This window comes from Manis pentadactyla, chromosome 13 (assembly GCF_030020395.1).
Source record: "Manis pentadactyla isolate mManPen7 chromosome 13, mManPen7.hap1, whole genome shotgun sequence".
Classification (NCBI taxonomy): Eukaryota; Metazoa; Chordata; class Mammalia; order Pholidota; family Manidae; genus Manis; species Manis pentadactyla.
The window spans coordinates 97543038-97559262 of record NC_080031.1 but is presented as its reverse complement, the minus strand read 5'-3'; the positions used below and the strand labels follow the sequence as shown (position 1 = coordinate 97559262).

General features: G+C 45.6%; 1 protein-coding gene across 1 annotated transcript in view; it reads left to right on the top strand.

Annotated features, from left to right (window-relative positions):
• LOC118916936 (short transient receptor potential channel 7-like) overlaps nucleotides 1-13659 on the top strand; it is a 60520-nt gene extending 46861 nt beyond the window's left edge. The window contains exons 2-3 of the mRNA XM_036894314.2: nucleotides 3945-4285; nucleotides 13485-13659. Of these exons, the coding sequence (XP_036750209.2) occupies nucleotides 3945-4285; nucleotides 13485-13659 (516 nt within the window). The remainder of the gene's footprint in view (nucleotides 1-3944; nucleotides 4286-13484) is intronic.
• Nucleotides 13660-16225: the final 2566 nt, after the last annotated feature.

Genomic DNA, 16225 nt, shown 5'->3' with positions numbered 1-16225 from the left:
AAAGTCACTTGTTGACCTTGATAAGGACAGTCTCAGTGGAGCAGAGAGTGAGTCTTATTGAACTGTGTAAGAATGCAAGAAGTACATTTGGAATCGATGAGTATAGACAACTCTATTGAGGAGCTTTGCTATAAAATAGAACAGAAAGTTGGAGTAATAAATGGAGAGGGAAGTGGGGTCAAGATAAAACTCTTTTTACCTTTGTAAGACAAAAGAGTAGCCGCATGTTTGTTTACTAAGTCAGTAGGGAAAGAGAAATTGACAATGCAGATGAAATAAAGGAAGACTGCAGAGCCATGTCCCTGCCCATCACCCATAAGGAGCTGATAACCAGCACCCACCAGGCAGAGTTGGCCTTAGATAGGAGCAGGGGAAGTTCATCTGTAGTAAGAAGAAGGGAAACAGAGTCCATGAGCACAGATGCATGTAGGTAGGAGAAGTGGTAGTATGAGTACGTGGAGCTCCTTTTCTGATGACTTCTATTATCCAAACAAAACAGGTAACAAGGTCCTCATCTGAAAGTTAGGAGGTGGAGATGTTACAAGAGTGAGGTTAGAAGGAATGAAACGCTTTCTTAGGAGAGAGGGAGAATGAGTTGCCCAGGAGCAACAGGGACTACTTGCCGGCAGAGGTGGTGTGTTTACACGTGCCTGGTCAGGGCAGTTGTGTTTGTTCCAGCACTTTCACTGCACAGAGGCAGGAGCAAAGCAGTGGAGTTGGATTCAACCAAGGTCAGGCTTCTACCGAGTGACGAGGATGAAATAAGAGCAAGAGGATGGTATGTGCAGGGACGATTGTAATGACTGTCCAGGAAATACAAGCTCTGCAAGGAGGGAGACAGGGACCTGAGGGGGATGAATACCAATGAAAAGATGGTATGGCCTATGGCTTGTAGGTCTGGTGGAATCAAAAGATTGCTGGAGTTGGGGTCCCAGAGTGAGCTGGCCATACAGGAGGGGGTGGTCAGAGAGGGAAACATGAGGGTACAGCTGGGGCATTGCTGCAGTTATTGGGAATAGCCAAAGGAATGAGTGGCTCAGTTAAAAGTTGAGGATAAAGCACTGGAAAAGATGTTGTCAAGGAAATGAGAGGGCAGGCGAATGGGAGGGTCACCTTCCTGGATATTGAAAGCACCAAGAATAGCAACAGCAGCAATGCTGGGAGAGTGACACTGAGACAGGAGCTAAAACCTTCATGGAAGGTCAGAGTGACCCAGAGACGATATAAGCGCTAATATAAGGAAAAGTGGATTTGGCCTGTTTGTTTACCTCTGAATCTCTGCTTCCTCATTTGTAAAATGGAAGTGCTGACAGCTCTTCCATCATGAGATTTTATAAGGACTAGTGAGATGACGCAAGTAGGACATCTGTCGCCCATTGGGACCGGCAGACTTTACTGTGCAGGATATTAAATTACTTAGGTCTTGGGTATGTGCCTCATCTGCCTCCAACTCCAAAATTAAGGAGTGTGGCTTGGAAGGCTCACTGAGCTCAGGGTTAACCCACTAAATCACAATCACCATAATTCCCTAGAGATGCTCTCCAATGGCTTTCTCTTAGGCCTGGGCCTGGCCATGACCCTCCCACCTGGAGCTATCATATCCATGTCATCTCCCCCTTCCTCGCAGGCCTGGGTTCTGTCTGTTCTCACAGCCATTTGCAGATACCAGGCTTCTTGTCTTCCAGCCTGTGTCTAGTGCAGAAGGCAAAAGGCACATCACCTGCTCTGGCTGCTCCGGTATGTCTCCCTTTTTATGTCCAGGCTAGCTGGGAGAGCCCAAGGAAGCGGAAGTCTCTAATGAAATGGTACTCTGTGTTCTGTGCTGAGCCCACAAATGTGCAGAGGCTCTGGGGCAGCACAGGCTGACTTACAACTAGGATAGGGAGCTCGGGCCAAGGGCTGGGTTAGACCTTTCCATTTCTTTTCTGTACCCATCCATGCATCAACTCTAAGCACAAGTTTCCACCATGAGATGAGGTCTTATCTAGCTAACAGGGAACTGCCTGTTCTACCAGGAACAGGCAATAATACTCAGAGCCTCCTTGTTCTGAAAGAGAGACAATAGCGTTGATGGAACGGGGGCAGAGACTCAGGGGACCCGAGCTGCAGCAGCACGACTGCCAGAGTTGAATGGGTCCATGTAATGAGGTGACCTTCCTTGCCCATTTTGCTGAGCCCAGTGTCCCTTGAGACTCCCACCCCAGCTCATCAGGGCTCTCGGAGTATCTTAGCTGGGATTAGCTACAAGCAAGGTTTACTTTGCTTTACTCTGGTGCAATCCTGAGGGTGGGTCCCTAGCCTCCTCTACCCCCACACTACTCAGAGGTCACCTCTGCCTTGTTCATGGCTAATTTTTCACTGCCTGGGACACAGTAAGTAGGAAGGGAGGGAGGAAGGGGAGAAGGAAAGGGGAAAGGAGAAGAGAAGGGTAGGGAAGGGAAGGAAGGAAGGAACAGAGGGATGATGGGAGTGTGTGCGCGCGTGTGTGAGGATGGAGGAACACAAGAACACAGCTGTTCGTGTCACCAACGAGCTCTGCGCTAGGTGCCAAAACCTGGAACACTCCAAGTATCTTCCCTGAATCGATCTCCATGACAAAGTGCCTGAGCTGAGCAGTTTCTACCCAGCCTGTCCCTTCTCTCCCTAAATTATACATAAAAATGAAGGGTGGCTGCTCTTGTCTCAAAATATTTTCTTGATCCTTTTCCTTTGCCTACCAAACAAACATCGACTTGCCTCTTTCTCTAATGCAAAGTGTCACCTTGAGGCAGCACTGCTGGAAGGACACAAGAATCATTAATTCAGAAAAATGGCTAAGCGGCGACAGCTTGCCATGCTCCCACCTATTTGCTGAGGAATCCAGGTTCTGGAAAAGCAAACCTGCGTTCCTATTGACCAACCACTATTCACCAGTCTGAGGGCTATTGACATTAACACTGAAAGTGACATTTAGTTCTTGTGTCTTTTCTGAATAGACTCATTTCAACTAAGAAACCAAGAAGGAAGCCTCCGGGAGAAAATATTTTGGGGGAGGAGTGGGGTGAGGATGACATGAAACATTCTTTGTGGATATTCCGGATGCTTATCTGGAATTGCAGCAGTCTGTATGAGGGAGAGAGAAGCTGGCATGTCACTAGGGAAGAAGTCAACCTCTCTAAGAGAATTCACAAAGGTATGCTTAGGGAAGAGGAGAGAGAACTCCTGAGCAACTCATTAAAAAACAAAACAAAAGGTCAAGGTCTAAAGATGTTTATTCAACAGGCAAGTAATTTAAGGAGCCATGATTGGCTGTACAAAAGAATTTGTGGTAAGATTTAAATTACATTTGATTTTTAAATTTATAATTTATAAGCAGATTTTCTGGCACCTAAAAAGAAAGCACACCTGTAGACAGTTTTTTACAATTTTAGCATATCAGCCGTATCCCTCCAGTAAACTTTCTGTGTAGAGCAGTGACCATTAGAGATTGGTGATAAACGAGTGATGTGTTACTTCCGCCAGCCTTCGAAGTTCATATCCTTACCACTCCTCTCTCAGAACTGGGTACGGAGAACTGCCGCTCTGAGAGAGCCTAGGATGGCCTTGGCAGAATCACTTGGAGAACAAGGTCTTTTGAAGACAGATTGCTTAGCCTCATCCCAGGAATTATGAGTCATTAAATCTGCCACAGGGCCCAGGAACCTGCCGTTTGAGCACGCACCCAGGGTGATTTTGAGGCAGATGGCCTGTGGAGATCTCATTGACAAATCCTGGCTCGGGGAAGATATCCTTTGGCTTGTGTGTCAAGGGGAATTGCCCTGCCTTCTGGACCCGCACGTCCCCTAGTTCCAATACTCTCCATGAGCTCATGCTCAATGGACAGGTGCTGGCTGACAGTGCAGTGCTGGGCAGGATGATCTGTGAGGCTCGCTGTGACACACCCTGGTTTCTTTTTATTCTGTCAGAACGATTACAGGAAGTTATCTATGCAATGCAAGGATTTTGTGGTGGGAGTGCTGGACCTGTGCCGAGACACCGAAGAGGTGGAAGCGATTTTAAATGGTGATGTGAACTTCCAAGTCTTGTCTGACCACCACCGACCGAGTCTGAGCCGGATCAAACTCGCCATTAAATATGAAGTCAAGAAGGTAAGCTTCTCCGCCCCTCCTGGCCTTTCTGCATCACAGAACCACTGGCCTAGCTTTGTGCTCGTGCATATTTTATGTTCCCACAAGATGACAGCGACAATACCAACTGCCCGACTTCTCTCTAGACGGGGAACAGCCAGCCTGCAGGACAGCTCAGAGCCCCTCCCCCACCCCACCCCCTCCTCCCCCAGCCCACTGGGAGAGAGACAGGAGAGACAGAAACCGAAAGAGACAGAGACAGAGACAGATGGGGTGGGCAGTGCTGATTATCACTGATAGTCGTTCCACGGACAGGCTTTGAGCCTGGAGGCCAAGAGGAGCTGTTCAGCCTCCAAACCACTGGTGGGGACAACGTCACAGTCAGTGCTCCCATCGGCTGGAAGGCCAATTCCCAAGTTTTCATGAGAAACATACTACTCAAGTCTTTCAGTACCATCTATTGAGCTTCCTCTGTGCCTGGAGACTTGGGTAGAAAATGTTTTAGTGTAGGGGCTTTGAGGAATCCATGCTTCTGGGAAGCTTAGAGGAATTTCACTCCCCAGGACTATGAAAGTCCTCAGCAGGAAGCTCGAATAGACTTTCACAAGAGTAAGCTTGTCCCACCTCATCCATCAACCTCAAGGTTTCTTTAATGGCCACTGGCACCCAGTAGCCCTCAGATCCACAGTGACTGGTCAGACTGAGGTCCTAAGGAGCACAACTCAATTACATTTCACTTTGGAAGTACTTTAGCGTCTTCAGAATCTGCTCTTAAGTTAGACGATGTCATTCATTCTGATAAAAACTGCAGAGCTCCAAAGATCCATGTGTTTAAATAGCAATGTGCTTTCCACATAAGCAAGATGGCTGATCAATCTTTAAGGATTTTTCTCCCAATTATTAGACAGGGTCAGTACTGTGGGTATTTTCAATGCCCCTGAATTGGCCTCTGGGCATTTTTCCTCTTGCCTGATTATCTTAATATGTGTGCGGTAAACTGTCTTTTAAGAAATCACATTTAACTCGAGAGCTCCCAAGTTTGATAAAATCTTCCCTGTCCTTTTACTTTTAATAATAATCAAAAACTCTAAGAAAAAATATCTTTTTTCAAAGACTCTGAGTCCCAAAGATAAAAATGGTAAATCATGAGAAAGGTGGCCTTAGATTCATATTCCAAAACATAGTTTTATGAGAAGGGAGTAGTCAGACTGCAATTTCAAGAAAAATCCTGTTTTCTTAGCTCAGACACTAACTCCTTTTTCAGCCTACCGCAAGAGCTCCCTAGGCTTCTCATCAAAGTGTAGCAACCCCTTCCAGAAGCTGAGATACCCACAGCTTTGGAGTTTAAACAAACCTTGCTGTGGAGACTATTTGGCAATGGTAAAGATGAGCTTGAGTTTCCAGAACCATAAGCATTTCCTTCTTTCCCCAAGCCATCGTAGCCTCCCGCCTCCCAGCGTGGGGGAAGACAGCACAGTGTGAAAGGTGAAGATGTTTCATCTACAAAGAACAGGGCATGTTTGGCATTTTCAGATTTACATTCACAGCTTTGGCTGTTCATGAGCAATTCCAATAGCCCATGAAACGCAAGCATTCATCAGTTTACACAAACATAAATCTAAATCTCTTAGCCAAACTACCTTTCAGGGTAGATCAGATAGTCCAGATGTCTGCCCACCACCTCACAGCTCCATGTTCCCTCTCACTGTCAGCTACCAAGTACAAAACAGTCCTGGTTATGAATAAAAAGAAAGGAAGGCACTCAACGAACATGACGGTTTGCGTCAGAATGAAAAGTTTTATAAGGGAATTACTTAGTGGTATTTGCCAATTAAGAAAGTCATAAAGGCCTCAGGAAATACCCAATGTGAATGTCAAGTGTCTGCTGCAATCCACAGGTAGGAAGATGATAATGACCTGCATAAAATGTCAACCTTGCTCAATTCAAAGACCTCCCAAAAGGTAAATTCTTTCCAATCACGTGTGCCATCAAATCACATGTGCAAAATAAACAGACTCATAGTTTTCCTTGACATTTACTCTGTCATGAATCACCAGTGAAAACACCTATTATTAAAAAGGATTGTTAATATCATAATGAGATTCCATTTTTAACTTCCAAACCTTAGCATGCTTGCATGGGCACAGTCTAACCCTGGCTCTTTGAGTCATGAAATGACTAGCACCAAGGCCTATTTATAAATACATTTCCTTTTATACCTGATGAGCCCAAGGCTGGACTATAAGAACATAAAAAATTCCTATGGCTCTGCCCCCATGCTATCAAATCAAACTATTAATTCAGTGGTTAAATCAAACTAAGTATTCTTGGCTGTTCCATGGGCCCTACTGATAGATGTGACCTTAAAAAAAGGTTTTGTGTTCAAATAAATTTGGAGACCTTGAGTTAAACAGAGTCCAAAGATTTCCTTGCTTAAAGACATTATAGAGCCTTTAATATGCATTGCTACTCTGAAAGAAAATGGGTAAAATACGTATTACTTGATCACAGAACTCTATTTGTCATGGAACATCTGATGAAACTAGTTTTCCATGTAGTAATCTTTGAGAAACTGTAACATCGAATCAGCCTATAAATCTCTGAAATTCATAGATCTAAATGAAGTGGGTACCGCCCTGTTGCTGGTACTCAGCCCTGGAGCATGTCCTTTGTTAGAATGTCTGCCTGTCCTCAGGCATCACCGTAATGTCCAGGTCTCTGGCTGGCTCAGTTACAGTCAGCCTCCACTAGATAAAGACAACTATCCTACTATGGCACAAGGGCCCTGATAAAGAGGAAAGAATCAGGAGGCGGGTTTCAGGAGACCAAATTTCTAGCATGATTCTTAACACTTACTAGTCATGCACTCTTGGGCAAGTCTTTTAAAGTCCTCTGGGCCTCATTCCTCATCTGCAAAATGGGTATGTAAGCTTTTGCTTCACAGTTTTCTGTGAACTTTCAAATGCATTGATATGAGAAGAACTGCTCTGGAAACCGTGAAGTTCTCCGCCGCTCCACAGGGAAGCATCATTGATCATTCAATGATGCCCCTTCCGTGGGACTTTAGGAGTCCTTCTATCTCTAAAGACAGTCCCAAGCTTATCCTTGGTTATATCCCCAGAGAATGCTAGCAATGTTCCCCGGGTAAGGACATCATCCTTATAGACTAAAATTCCTCCAAAAAAGACCACAGACCTTGGGAGGATACGATTGTTCTCCAAGACTTCTGCCTTAACAGGGTAACTCAGCCTCCCCAGTACCCAGGTGGTGTCATCTGAAATGTTTACCATTATGTTTGGTAGACAGGGTTGGAGAAATGGCCAGGAGGGTTCCTGTTAAGGTTAATCTTGGTCCAGTCACTTATTAATGGGGTCACTTGATTGAGTCAGCCTCTCTATGTCTTACTTTCCTCACCTATAGTTTGGAGAAAAACGCCTACTTATAGGATTATGATGAGAATCAAATGGGATAAAGTATGTGTACTTCAAATAGCCCTTGACCTCACCAGGCTTTGGGTATAAAACAAGTAGTACTACACACGTTGCACTGGCTTAGAGTCGGTGTCCACATGACATAAGATACTTCTTTTATCCATCCCGGTCCATTCCAGTCCATCCCAGCCTTTACGGGTCACAGTCCCTTGAGAAGTCAAGCTTGCCTCACGAAGAAGCAAGGAGGCCTCTCTCTCCATGCGGAGTCACACTTCAGCTCAGAAGCAACTCTACTTGTGCCTCACAGATAAAGGAAACAATCCCTCCAGCTTTGGCCCGCAGCCCTGTGTGTATGCAGGCTTCAGGCTTCTTCTCTGGGGCCAATATGAGTAAAAGACATCTTATTGTCTTCTCCATTTCTGCCTCTGTCCCCAAGAACCATGCCTAGATTCCTTCTTAAAGGCCCTCTTCTCCCCCTGCATATCAACTCTAAATAAATGCTTAGGGGACTTCCAGCATCCCTAACTGGGAAGACACAAAGAGTCCCTGAACCTGCTTAGGCTCACTGGGCCCAAGCTGCACCCATAAAAGAAGCCCAGTGTCTGGCATGTAGTCATGGCTGAGGAACTGGTCACAGAGACCCAGACACCACCCCTGGGGCTCTCAAACTTGCCTACCTGAAGCTACACATCGGGGCCCTTCACCTCTCATCCCTCCCTCTCTCCTTTTTATCACTTCGTCATCTCTAGGCCTACAGGGATGTTATCTCCCTTTCTTTCCCCTACATCACCTCTTCCTTCTTCCTGACTTCAGGTCACTTTAATGAGGATCAGGTGAAAGGTCTTCACCTGATCCAAGTTCACTGAAAGAACTTTGTAGGCATGTGTCCTCCGGGCTCAACTGCCAAAGAAAAATGGGACAGAGAGACCCAGAAGTGCCTATTTAACATGACAGAAGACTTAACTCTCCCTGTAGAGGAAATGGAGGCCCATTTGGACATAACAAAGCAAAGGTATGCTACTTTAAAAAAAGGAAAACACATGAATATTTTATCCCAAACTGTATTACTCCCACTGCAGAAAGCATGTCTATTATCAGGCATTATTCCACCATCAGGGTTGGTTAGTTCAATCTGACCAGCTCTGCAGATACTATCTGTGAGCTCTACAGACACTGCTCAGCCTGCCGGGATCCTGAGGAGGGTTAAGACAGCGCTGCGCTCAAAGAGCCATCAGTGTGGCGGGGGAGGTGGGAACAGCTATGCTCTGCAGCAACAGCAGCCCCTGCACTCCATGGGCTGAGCAAGGTCAAGTTCACAGCAGTCACCTCTTTCAGACTTCTAGGTGGCCCCAATTCCCACATCTTGGCATGTAGCTTGATTTGGGGATCCAGTCATGGTGCCAGCCGTCTTTCCTTCCAACTGATGAGACTCCCCACTCTCCTCAAGCAGCAGTTCCACTCCACCGAGCCTTCCAGACCCAGAAATTTTAGAGGTGCTCTTTCATGACTCTGCCAAGCTCCTGGGTGATTCCTGGCTCAGAAATCTAGTCTCATGAAATAAAGACCTGGAACAGGACTGTGGAGGGGGAAGGAATGAAGAGGGGTACCCTCAATAGCCCTACTCAGTAACAGAGTTCCCTTTATCTTCACATCATTGTACTAAGGAACGAAGGTTTTCATTCATTTAGTCACTCGGCATTTAACAGGCATTCACGGATGTCTACCGCACCACCAGCTCTGTGCGGAGAAGACCAAGACCCAGGCCTTGCCTTTGAGGGTTCATGTAACAAAGCAGAGAGGTGTATGAACAATGGGTTACAATCCCGTCTGAGCTGGGGAAACAAGAATGGGAAGGGGGGAGCAGAAAGGCCAGCAAACACTCCAACCAGCACAGTCTAAACCTCAGGAAAACTCTCTCTGAAGCGGAAATGCTTGCGACAGGGCTGAGCTAATGGAAGGTGCTGGATGGGTGGCAATTCAAGCAGAAAGTGGTGAGAAAGGACAGGCAGCAAGAGGTGGAGGCTGAAAAGCTGCGGGCACCTGAGGAAGAGGCGTGTTTAGGGAACATGTTTATGGAGGGGATGAGTGTTTCCCTGTGGCTGTATCACTGGGGAAAGAAACAGACTGGAAAGCTTGTCAGAACCAGACCCCTGAAGAAAACAGACTGGAAAGCTTGTCAGAACCAGACCCCTGAAGATATTAAATGCCATAACTAGCACTTAACTTCATACTGCCAGCCCTATTGAGTAGAATTTTCTGTGACGATGGAAATGTTTTCTTTTCTACTCATATGGTGGCTAATTAGCCTTTGAAATGTGGCTACATAATTATGCAACTGAATTATTTTTAATTAATTAATTTAAATTTCAATAGCCACATGTGGCCAGTGGTTACCAAATTGGACAGCATGACTATATATCCTTATTCATGCATTCAACAAACTTTCACTGTGTGACTACAAAGTATGCTGTGCTAATCACTGGGGACATGGTAGTGAATAAAAATGACATGATGTCAGCCATCACAGGAAGACAGATATTAATCAAAACATCACACCAATAAATTATAATGTTGCAATTGAAGTATTATAAAGGAGAAGAAAGTGGTATTTCAACTTCTAAAGGTAGACGAGACCTAATCAGGGAGGTCAAGGAAGGCTTCTCCTGGGACCTCATGCTTTCTGAGAGTGAAAGAAGAAAAGTTAACCACAGGCAAGGAGGACATTTCTGGCAGAGAGAACATGTTCCAAGCATGTTCAAAGGCCTACGGGAAGAAGAAACAGCATGTACGGGGAACTGAAATAATGTGAAGGTTGCCATGTTAGAAAGCAGGCGGAAGAGCTGGGTGTGGGACGGCTCTGCAGAAGCAAGCAGGGATGGGCCATGCGGAGGCTCACACACCTGCTCATGGATTTTGTTCTTTTCTTTTTTTAAGAATAACATAGGAAACCACTGGAGAGGACTTTAACGAGAAGTGACTGTAAAGATTAGTACAGATGGAGAGACAGCTTTTTCTCTGAGAAAGGCTGGAAAGCATAAAGGGTAAATATGCATGGAGCATTATTTGTTGGGCAAAAGGGACAGTATATTAACCAAGATAGGTGAAGTTGTATTGACAAGCAAAATCAAACTGTGGTGGCTTTTAACAAAAGAAAGTTTATGTACTGCTCATCCTATTTCCATTTTGGAGCAGAATTCACTCAGAAACCCAGGCTGACAGAATGGCCAGCATCTCAAATGTTTCCACCCTGCTAACACCAGAGTCTCATACCGGCTATTAACTGCTGTCACCTGGGAGTGGCGCACATGGTTGCTGCTCACAACTCATTGTCAGCCACGGGTCATGTTACCCACGCCGTCAGCAGAGGAGTCAAGAGGTTTAACCCTGTCATCTGTTTGAAAGCAGAGAAAAATGAAGCTAGCTAGCAAATAACACTAATGACTACCAACAGGAGGAGGTTGAGGGAAATATTAATAGCCTCAACTTCTCTATCAATAGAAAGCAGAAACACCCTGAGGTAGAAGGCAGCCTGGAAAAAGTAAAAAAAGAAAAAAAAAGTTTGGGGAATGTTCTGGGGGAGATGGGGAGAGCGCTGAACAGTAAATCAATAGCCCAGCCAAGGCTGGAGATTTGTACATTTTTTAGTAATGGACTGTGTTCTTACTAAAAACAGAAAATCTCTGAGAAAAATGGGAACACAACAAGTCAATGTCCTCCAAGAGCCTCAGTTCCCTGCTGCCAACTTGATTTCAAGAGACACGGGGCCAGCAGTGCATAGAATGTGCCCTTAGGGCACAGCACCCACAAGGTTCCCCGCAGAGAAAGGTCAGAGGGAGGAGGCAGGGGCCAGTCCCACTCACATCACCGCTCTGTCTAAAGCTGGCTAGGGCCTCTCACCCCAGAAGTTCCTTCGCTTCTTTCTTTAAAAATCACTGGCTTGGGCACATTTTATAGCCATGCTGCAAATGGGCCCATTTTTTTTTTACCTAGAAAAACTCCCAGGAGAAGAAAATAGAACCTGCTGGGTAGCAATATAGTGTTAGGGCCCAGAGCCTGCCTGCTCACATTCCCCTTGCTAAATACATAGCTTTACATAAGCTGTTTAACCCACTGGCCTGCAGGGACCTCCAGCTAAGGCGGACACCACTCCAACCCTCCGGAGCCTCTTGGCTCAGACTGTGCTGAGAGAGACAAGGGGGTCTGGCAGTGGATGCCCCGCGGCTGAAACCCCTCATCCTAGTGCAGTGACTATGGGTAGGGACACTAGAGAGAGGACAGACGACCTCAGCTAGGGTTCTCTTTCATCTCCTCGGTCCCCACAGAGCACAGGGCTGGGGAGCAAAAGGGACCTGGGGACACCAGGGCTTTCTAGAGGACGTCTGAAAGGCCACTCAGCGGCTCACGTGATCTAAGCAGACATTCTCCCACTGTGTCTTCCTGCTGAGACATCATTTGAACAGATGCTCAGAGTTAAGAAGATCAGAGCTGTCACCCACACAGTCTGGCTGGTCAGGCAGTACCCCAAACTTCACTGTAGGACACCCAGTCACTGCCAAACGGTGTTGGAATCCACTGGTGTCAAAAGCATTAAGCAACATCCTCTTTGGAGATTCCCCTCGGCACCTCCGTGGCCCTGGCCTGGCCACATGGCACAGAAATCATCAATGTCTGTTCATCTCCCAGCTCAGACAGGCTATCTTTTGCATAGTTTTGTTTTTCTCAAGCAGCAAATCTTAAGAAGGACTAATCCAAGTATGTATGTATCTCTTTTCTGCCTGGAAAAATTCTCTGGGGATGAAAAATAAAACCTGTTGGTCAGAAGTATCGGCAAAGGCAGAAGTATAGAAGCCTGACCGCACATTCAAATCCCAAACTCTTCATTTACAAGATATGTGGCCTTAGATAAGTTATTTCATCTCTGGGCTTCCATTTTTTTATCTGCATAATGGGAACAAATAACAGTACCTAACAAACCATGATCAATGTTTATTACCACAAATAAGGTAGCTAGAACATCCTAAGTGCATAATACATGTTAGCTAAAGGAAGTTGTTTGCTATGCCGGTTTTACAATCAGAACTATCCTTTCTTAGGAGAACTATCCAAAACCAGGGTACCTCATCCTCAGCACTACCGACATCTAGGGCCAGATAGTTTTTTGCTGTGGGCAAAGAATGTGTCCTGTGTCCTACAGGATATTTAGCAATATCCCTGGCCTCTCCCACTAGATGCCAGTAGCACTCTCCCCTGAAGTTGTGTCAACCAAAAATGTCTCCAGACAAGGTCTCTAATATCCCTGTGGGGAGGAGTGGAGCAAAATCAGCTCCTGTTGAAATCTCTAGGGTAGTTTTCAGAATCTAGGTCATAACCTCTGAGCTGTAAGGCACTGATGCAGGGGCTGTAGTTCTCCAAGGATGCACTGCATCTCCGGAGACCAAACCCAAAATTAATTCAAATTCAAACTCATGGCATCTCTCCAGAACAAACCAAATTCTCAAACTTAGCTGCACAACAGAACCACCAGCTTTGTAAAAAACACCAGTGTTGTTGCCTCATCCACACAGTTTTTAATCCAGTTCTTTTGGGTGGGAGCCCAGGGTCTGTGTTTTTTTAAGGCCCTCTGATGATTCTACATATTGTAAAGACTGAGCTCCTAGAAAGTGGGACCTCTCCTCATTCATCTTGGTCTCTGAAGACAGAGAACAAGACATACCCTGGCACATAATGTGCAGGCTCCATGCTGAGCAAATGAAAAGAAGGTGTCAAGGGCAAAGCCATTGGCTTTAATGCTTCCCCTTGTGGTTAAAACCCATAGAATGGAATTCTGATACTGTTCCAGGCTGGCCTCAGACTATGGGGCCATCGTTTCCATTGCTGACCTCTGTCCCTTTTGGGTCTGTAACTCTGGAAAAGAGCCCTCACTACCCACTGGTTCTGGCCTGGCAGTCTAAGGGATGGAGCTGACAGCTGCGTGGTTCCCAGGGTGGCCCTGCACAGCCAGGGAGAGGCACCGGAGCCCTGGTCCTCTGCAGGGGAGCTCAGCTCGCTGAGGGCTCCACAGTGGGTCTCAGCAGTGCCCCTCACCAGCCTGAGGGCTGGCCTGCCCCTGCACCCTGCCTGACTCCGCTTGAAGTGGGGAAGAGCAGAGCACCTTATGCCTCCCCTCGGCCCTCCCTCAGGCCTGTTGTGAACTATCTGACACAACTTTCTCTGAAGAGCAGATACTACATATCTGCACATTTGCAAAAGAGATTTCAGATCCTCAAAGTACGGGTTGTCACACAGGGCAGAAAACTATTGCCTTTTGGGTTATTTTCCTGCCTTCTGTTCATCTCTTTCAATACATAAATGCTTAGATGAAAGAATAATCTTTTAAAGCATATTTCTTCTTGGCTATCGTGTTTCCCAAGCCATGTAACCCAACAGCTTATGTAACTCTCATTCTATTCATCATGTGATATTTTGTTAAGATAGTCGGAGCTTGATTATCCTTACCTGATTTGGGAGCTAAAAAGAAGAGAGGAATTTGAGGAGCTTTCAAGAAAGGAACATAAATCCCCAGTGCTCCCAAGAAATAGATGGAAAACAGATGCATTTACTAGCCCAAAGTGGAAAGAACAATAGCCATTTTCAAATAATCACTTTTATTCCAATGTCAAACAGATCTTAGATATTATAGTCTCCCTCCCTCCCCAAGGACCTGTGACTAATTCCAGTAATTAAGCTGAAGACCAACTACACATTTCTGTTTCATTATTTCTGTAGTAAATGCTCATATATGGATTCAGAGTCTTAATGAATATTTGATCTTTTATATATTCTTCCTATTATGTACCACAATGCATTATTCTTTTATTAACATTCATCTGCCTAAGGTCACTTGCAAATTACTTGATGGAAGGGGAGTTTTGTAAGTATAATTGTAGATGAAAATCTTTGCTTAATGGAGATCCTTTCATTTATGCAATCCAAGCCACAGTCATATCTTACCTAGATGACTTCAATAGCCTGAAACGTTACCTATCTCGGCCTTTCCCTCCCTACATTCCCTCCCCTGATACTCACAAGAAACAGAATTATTTTAAGTAATCAGATTCTGTCATGCTGTCTCTCAAATCTTCCATCTAAAAGTGAACAAGACAAGGACAGTCCCTGCCCTCAGGGAGTTCACAGTCTAATAATCATCACTGCTAAAGGCAGAGCCTGAGGCAAGGATCGTTGTGCAAGTGAGTGATCTCAGGAGAACCCTGCAATGAAGGAGTAGAAGCAGGATGCGGCAGGAGAAGCTAAGATGTGGTTTCATGAAGCCTAACTTCAGCCCAGTCTTGGGGGGAGCTCTGGAGTGAGTACCACCAGACATGCCCCATATTGCAGTAAGGGGACTGGCCTTTTGCATTCCTCTATTAGTCAGTCATTAGTTGCAGGCTGCCTCCGAGGGCAGGGCATGATCTCCGAGGTATTTCTGTGCAAAGGAGCTTCCACTGGCTGGGGAAGGGTATACATGTGAGCCCTCAGTAGCCAATACCACCAGCGGCTGGAGATAGGGGCATCTTACTTTTGAAGGGATCTTGGCAGGCCACTAACAACATCTTCTTGTCCCTAAAGCACTTCAAATCCAAACTACTAACCCCTACAAGGTGCTTCATGGCCTGACCTCTGCCTTCCTTTCCAAACTCACCTTGCAACAAGCTCCCTCCTGCCCACAGATCTCCAGCCACAGTGCCTGCCTCTCTTTGGCAGTGTACTGACTTGACACTAGCCCACACCACAGAAGTTACCGATCCCTTTCCCTCGAATCTCTGCTGGCGGGATCGTCCTCACTGTTCAAAACTCAGATAAGTGTCTCCTTCTCAGAGAGCCACCTGACCACCCCAGGTGAATGTGGTCTCCCCAGGGCTCCTTCTCTCATCAGCCACTCTGTATCACAGTACCCTCTTTTATAGTAAATATCATTTGTTCACCTATTTATTGTCTATTCCTCCCAACGTAGTAAACTCTGTGGCAGCCACTTACCACTGTATCCCTAGCCTGGAACAGACCCAGGCAAGTACAAGACTCTCACAAATATTTATTGAGTAAGTGAATGACTGAATTAATTGATGCACCATCCCTGAGTTTTCCTCGAGTTTTTATTTTTCTGAAATGCAACAAAATCCCCCACATTCTAGGTGAGATGCATTCCTAAAAGCTGTTGAGGAAACTCTCAGCGTTCTCTCAAGATCAAAATGAGACCAACAGAAAAGTAGCCCCTGATGAGCTACTAGGTATTAGGCATAACTTGTCTCATTCTTGGAACTCTTAAAACTACTGGCACTTAGTCCATGGAAATGCAGATCATAACTGATGGCCTTATTGTATTTAGGAAAAAAAATACCACTGTTGATTAATAAAATTAGTAATAATTTGGTCACCAAATTGCATCCTGAAGAAATTGCAAATCAATTAATTTTTTATACTTAATATTCTATAATAAATCCACCTGATGTCTCATCTGACTGCTCTGCTTGCTGCCCTGCTGACAGGTGCTAGCTCTTCCTAGAGACAGACGTGCGAGGTTGAAGGGGGGAACAATCATGTGACACCTATTATCAGCTAAATCTGGACATTAACTAGATAAGTAAGACCCAGCCCCGGCCACCAGAAAGGAAAGGTTAACGCCAGCAAAAATGCTGTGGGAAACCTTCAAG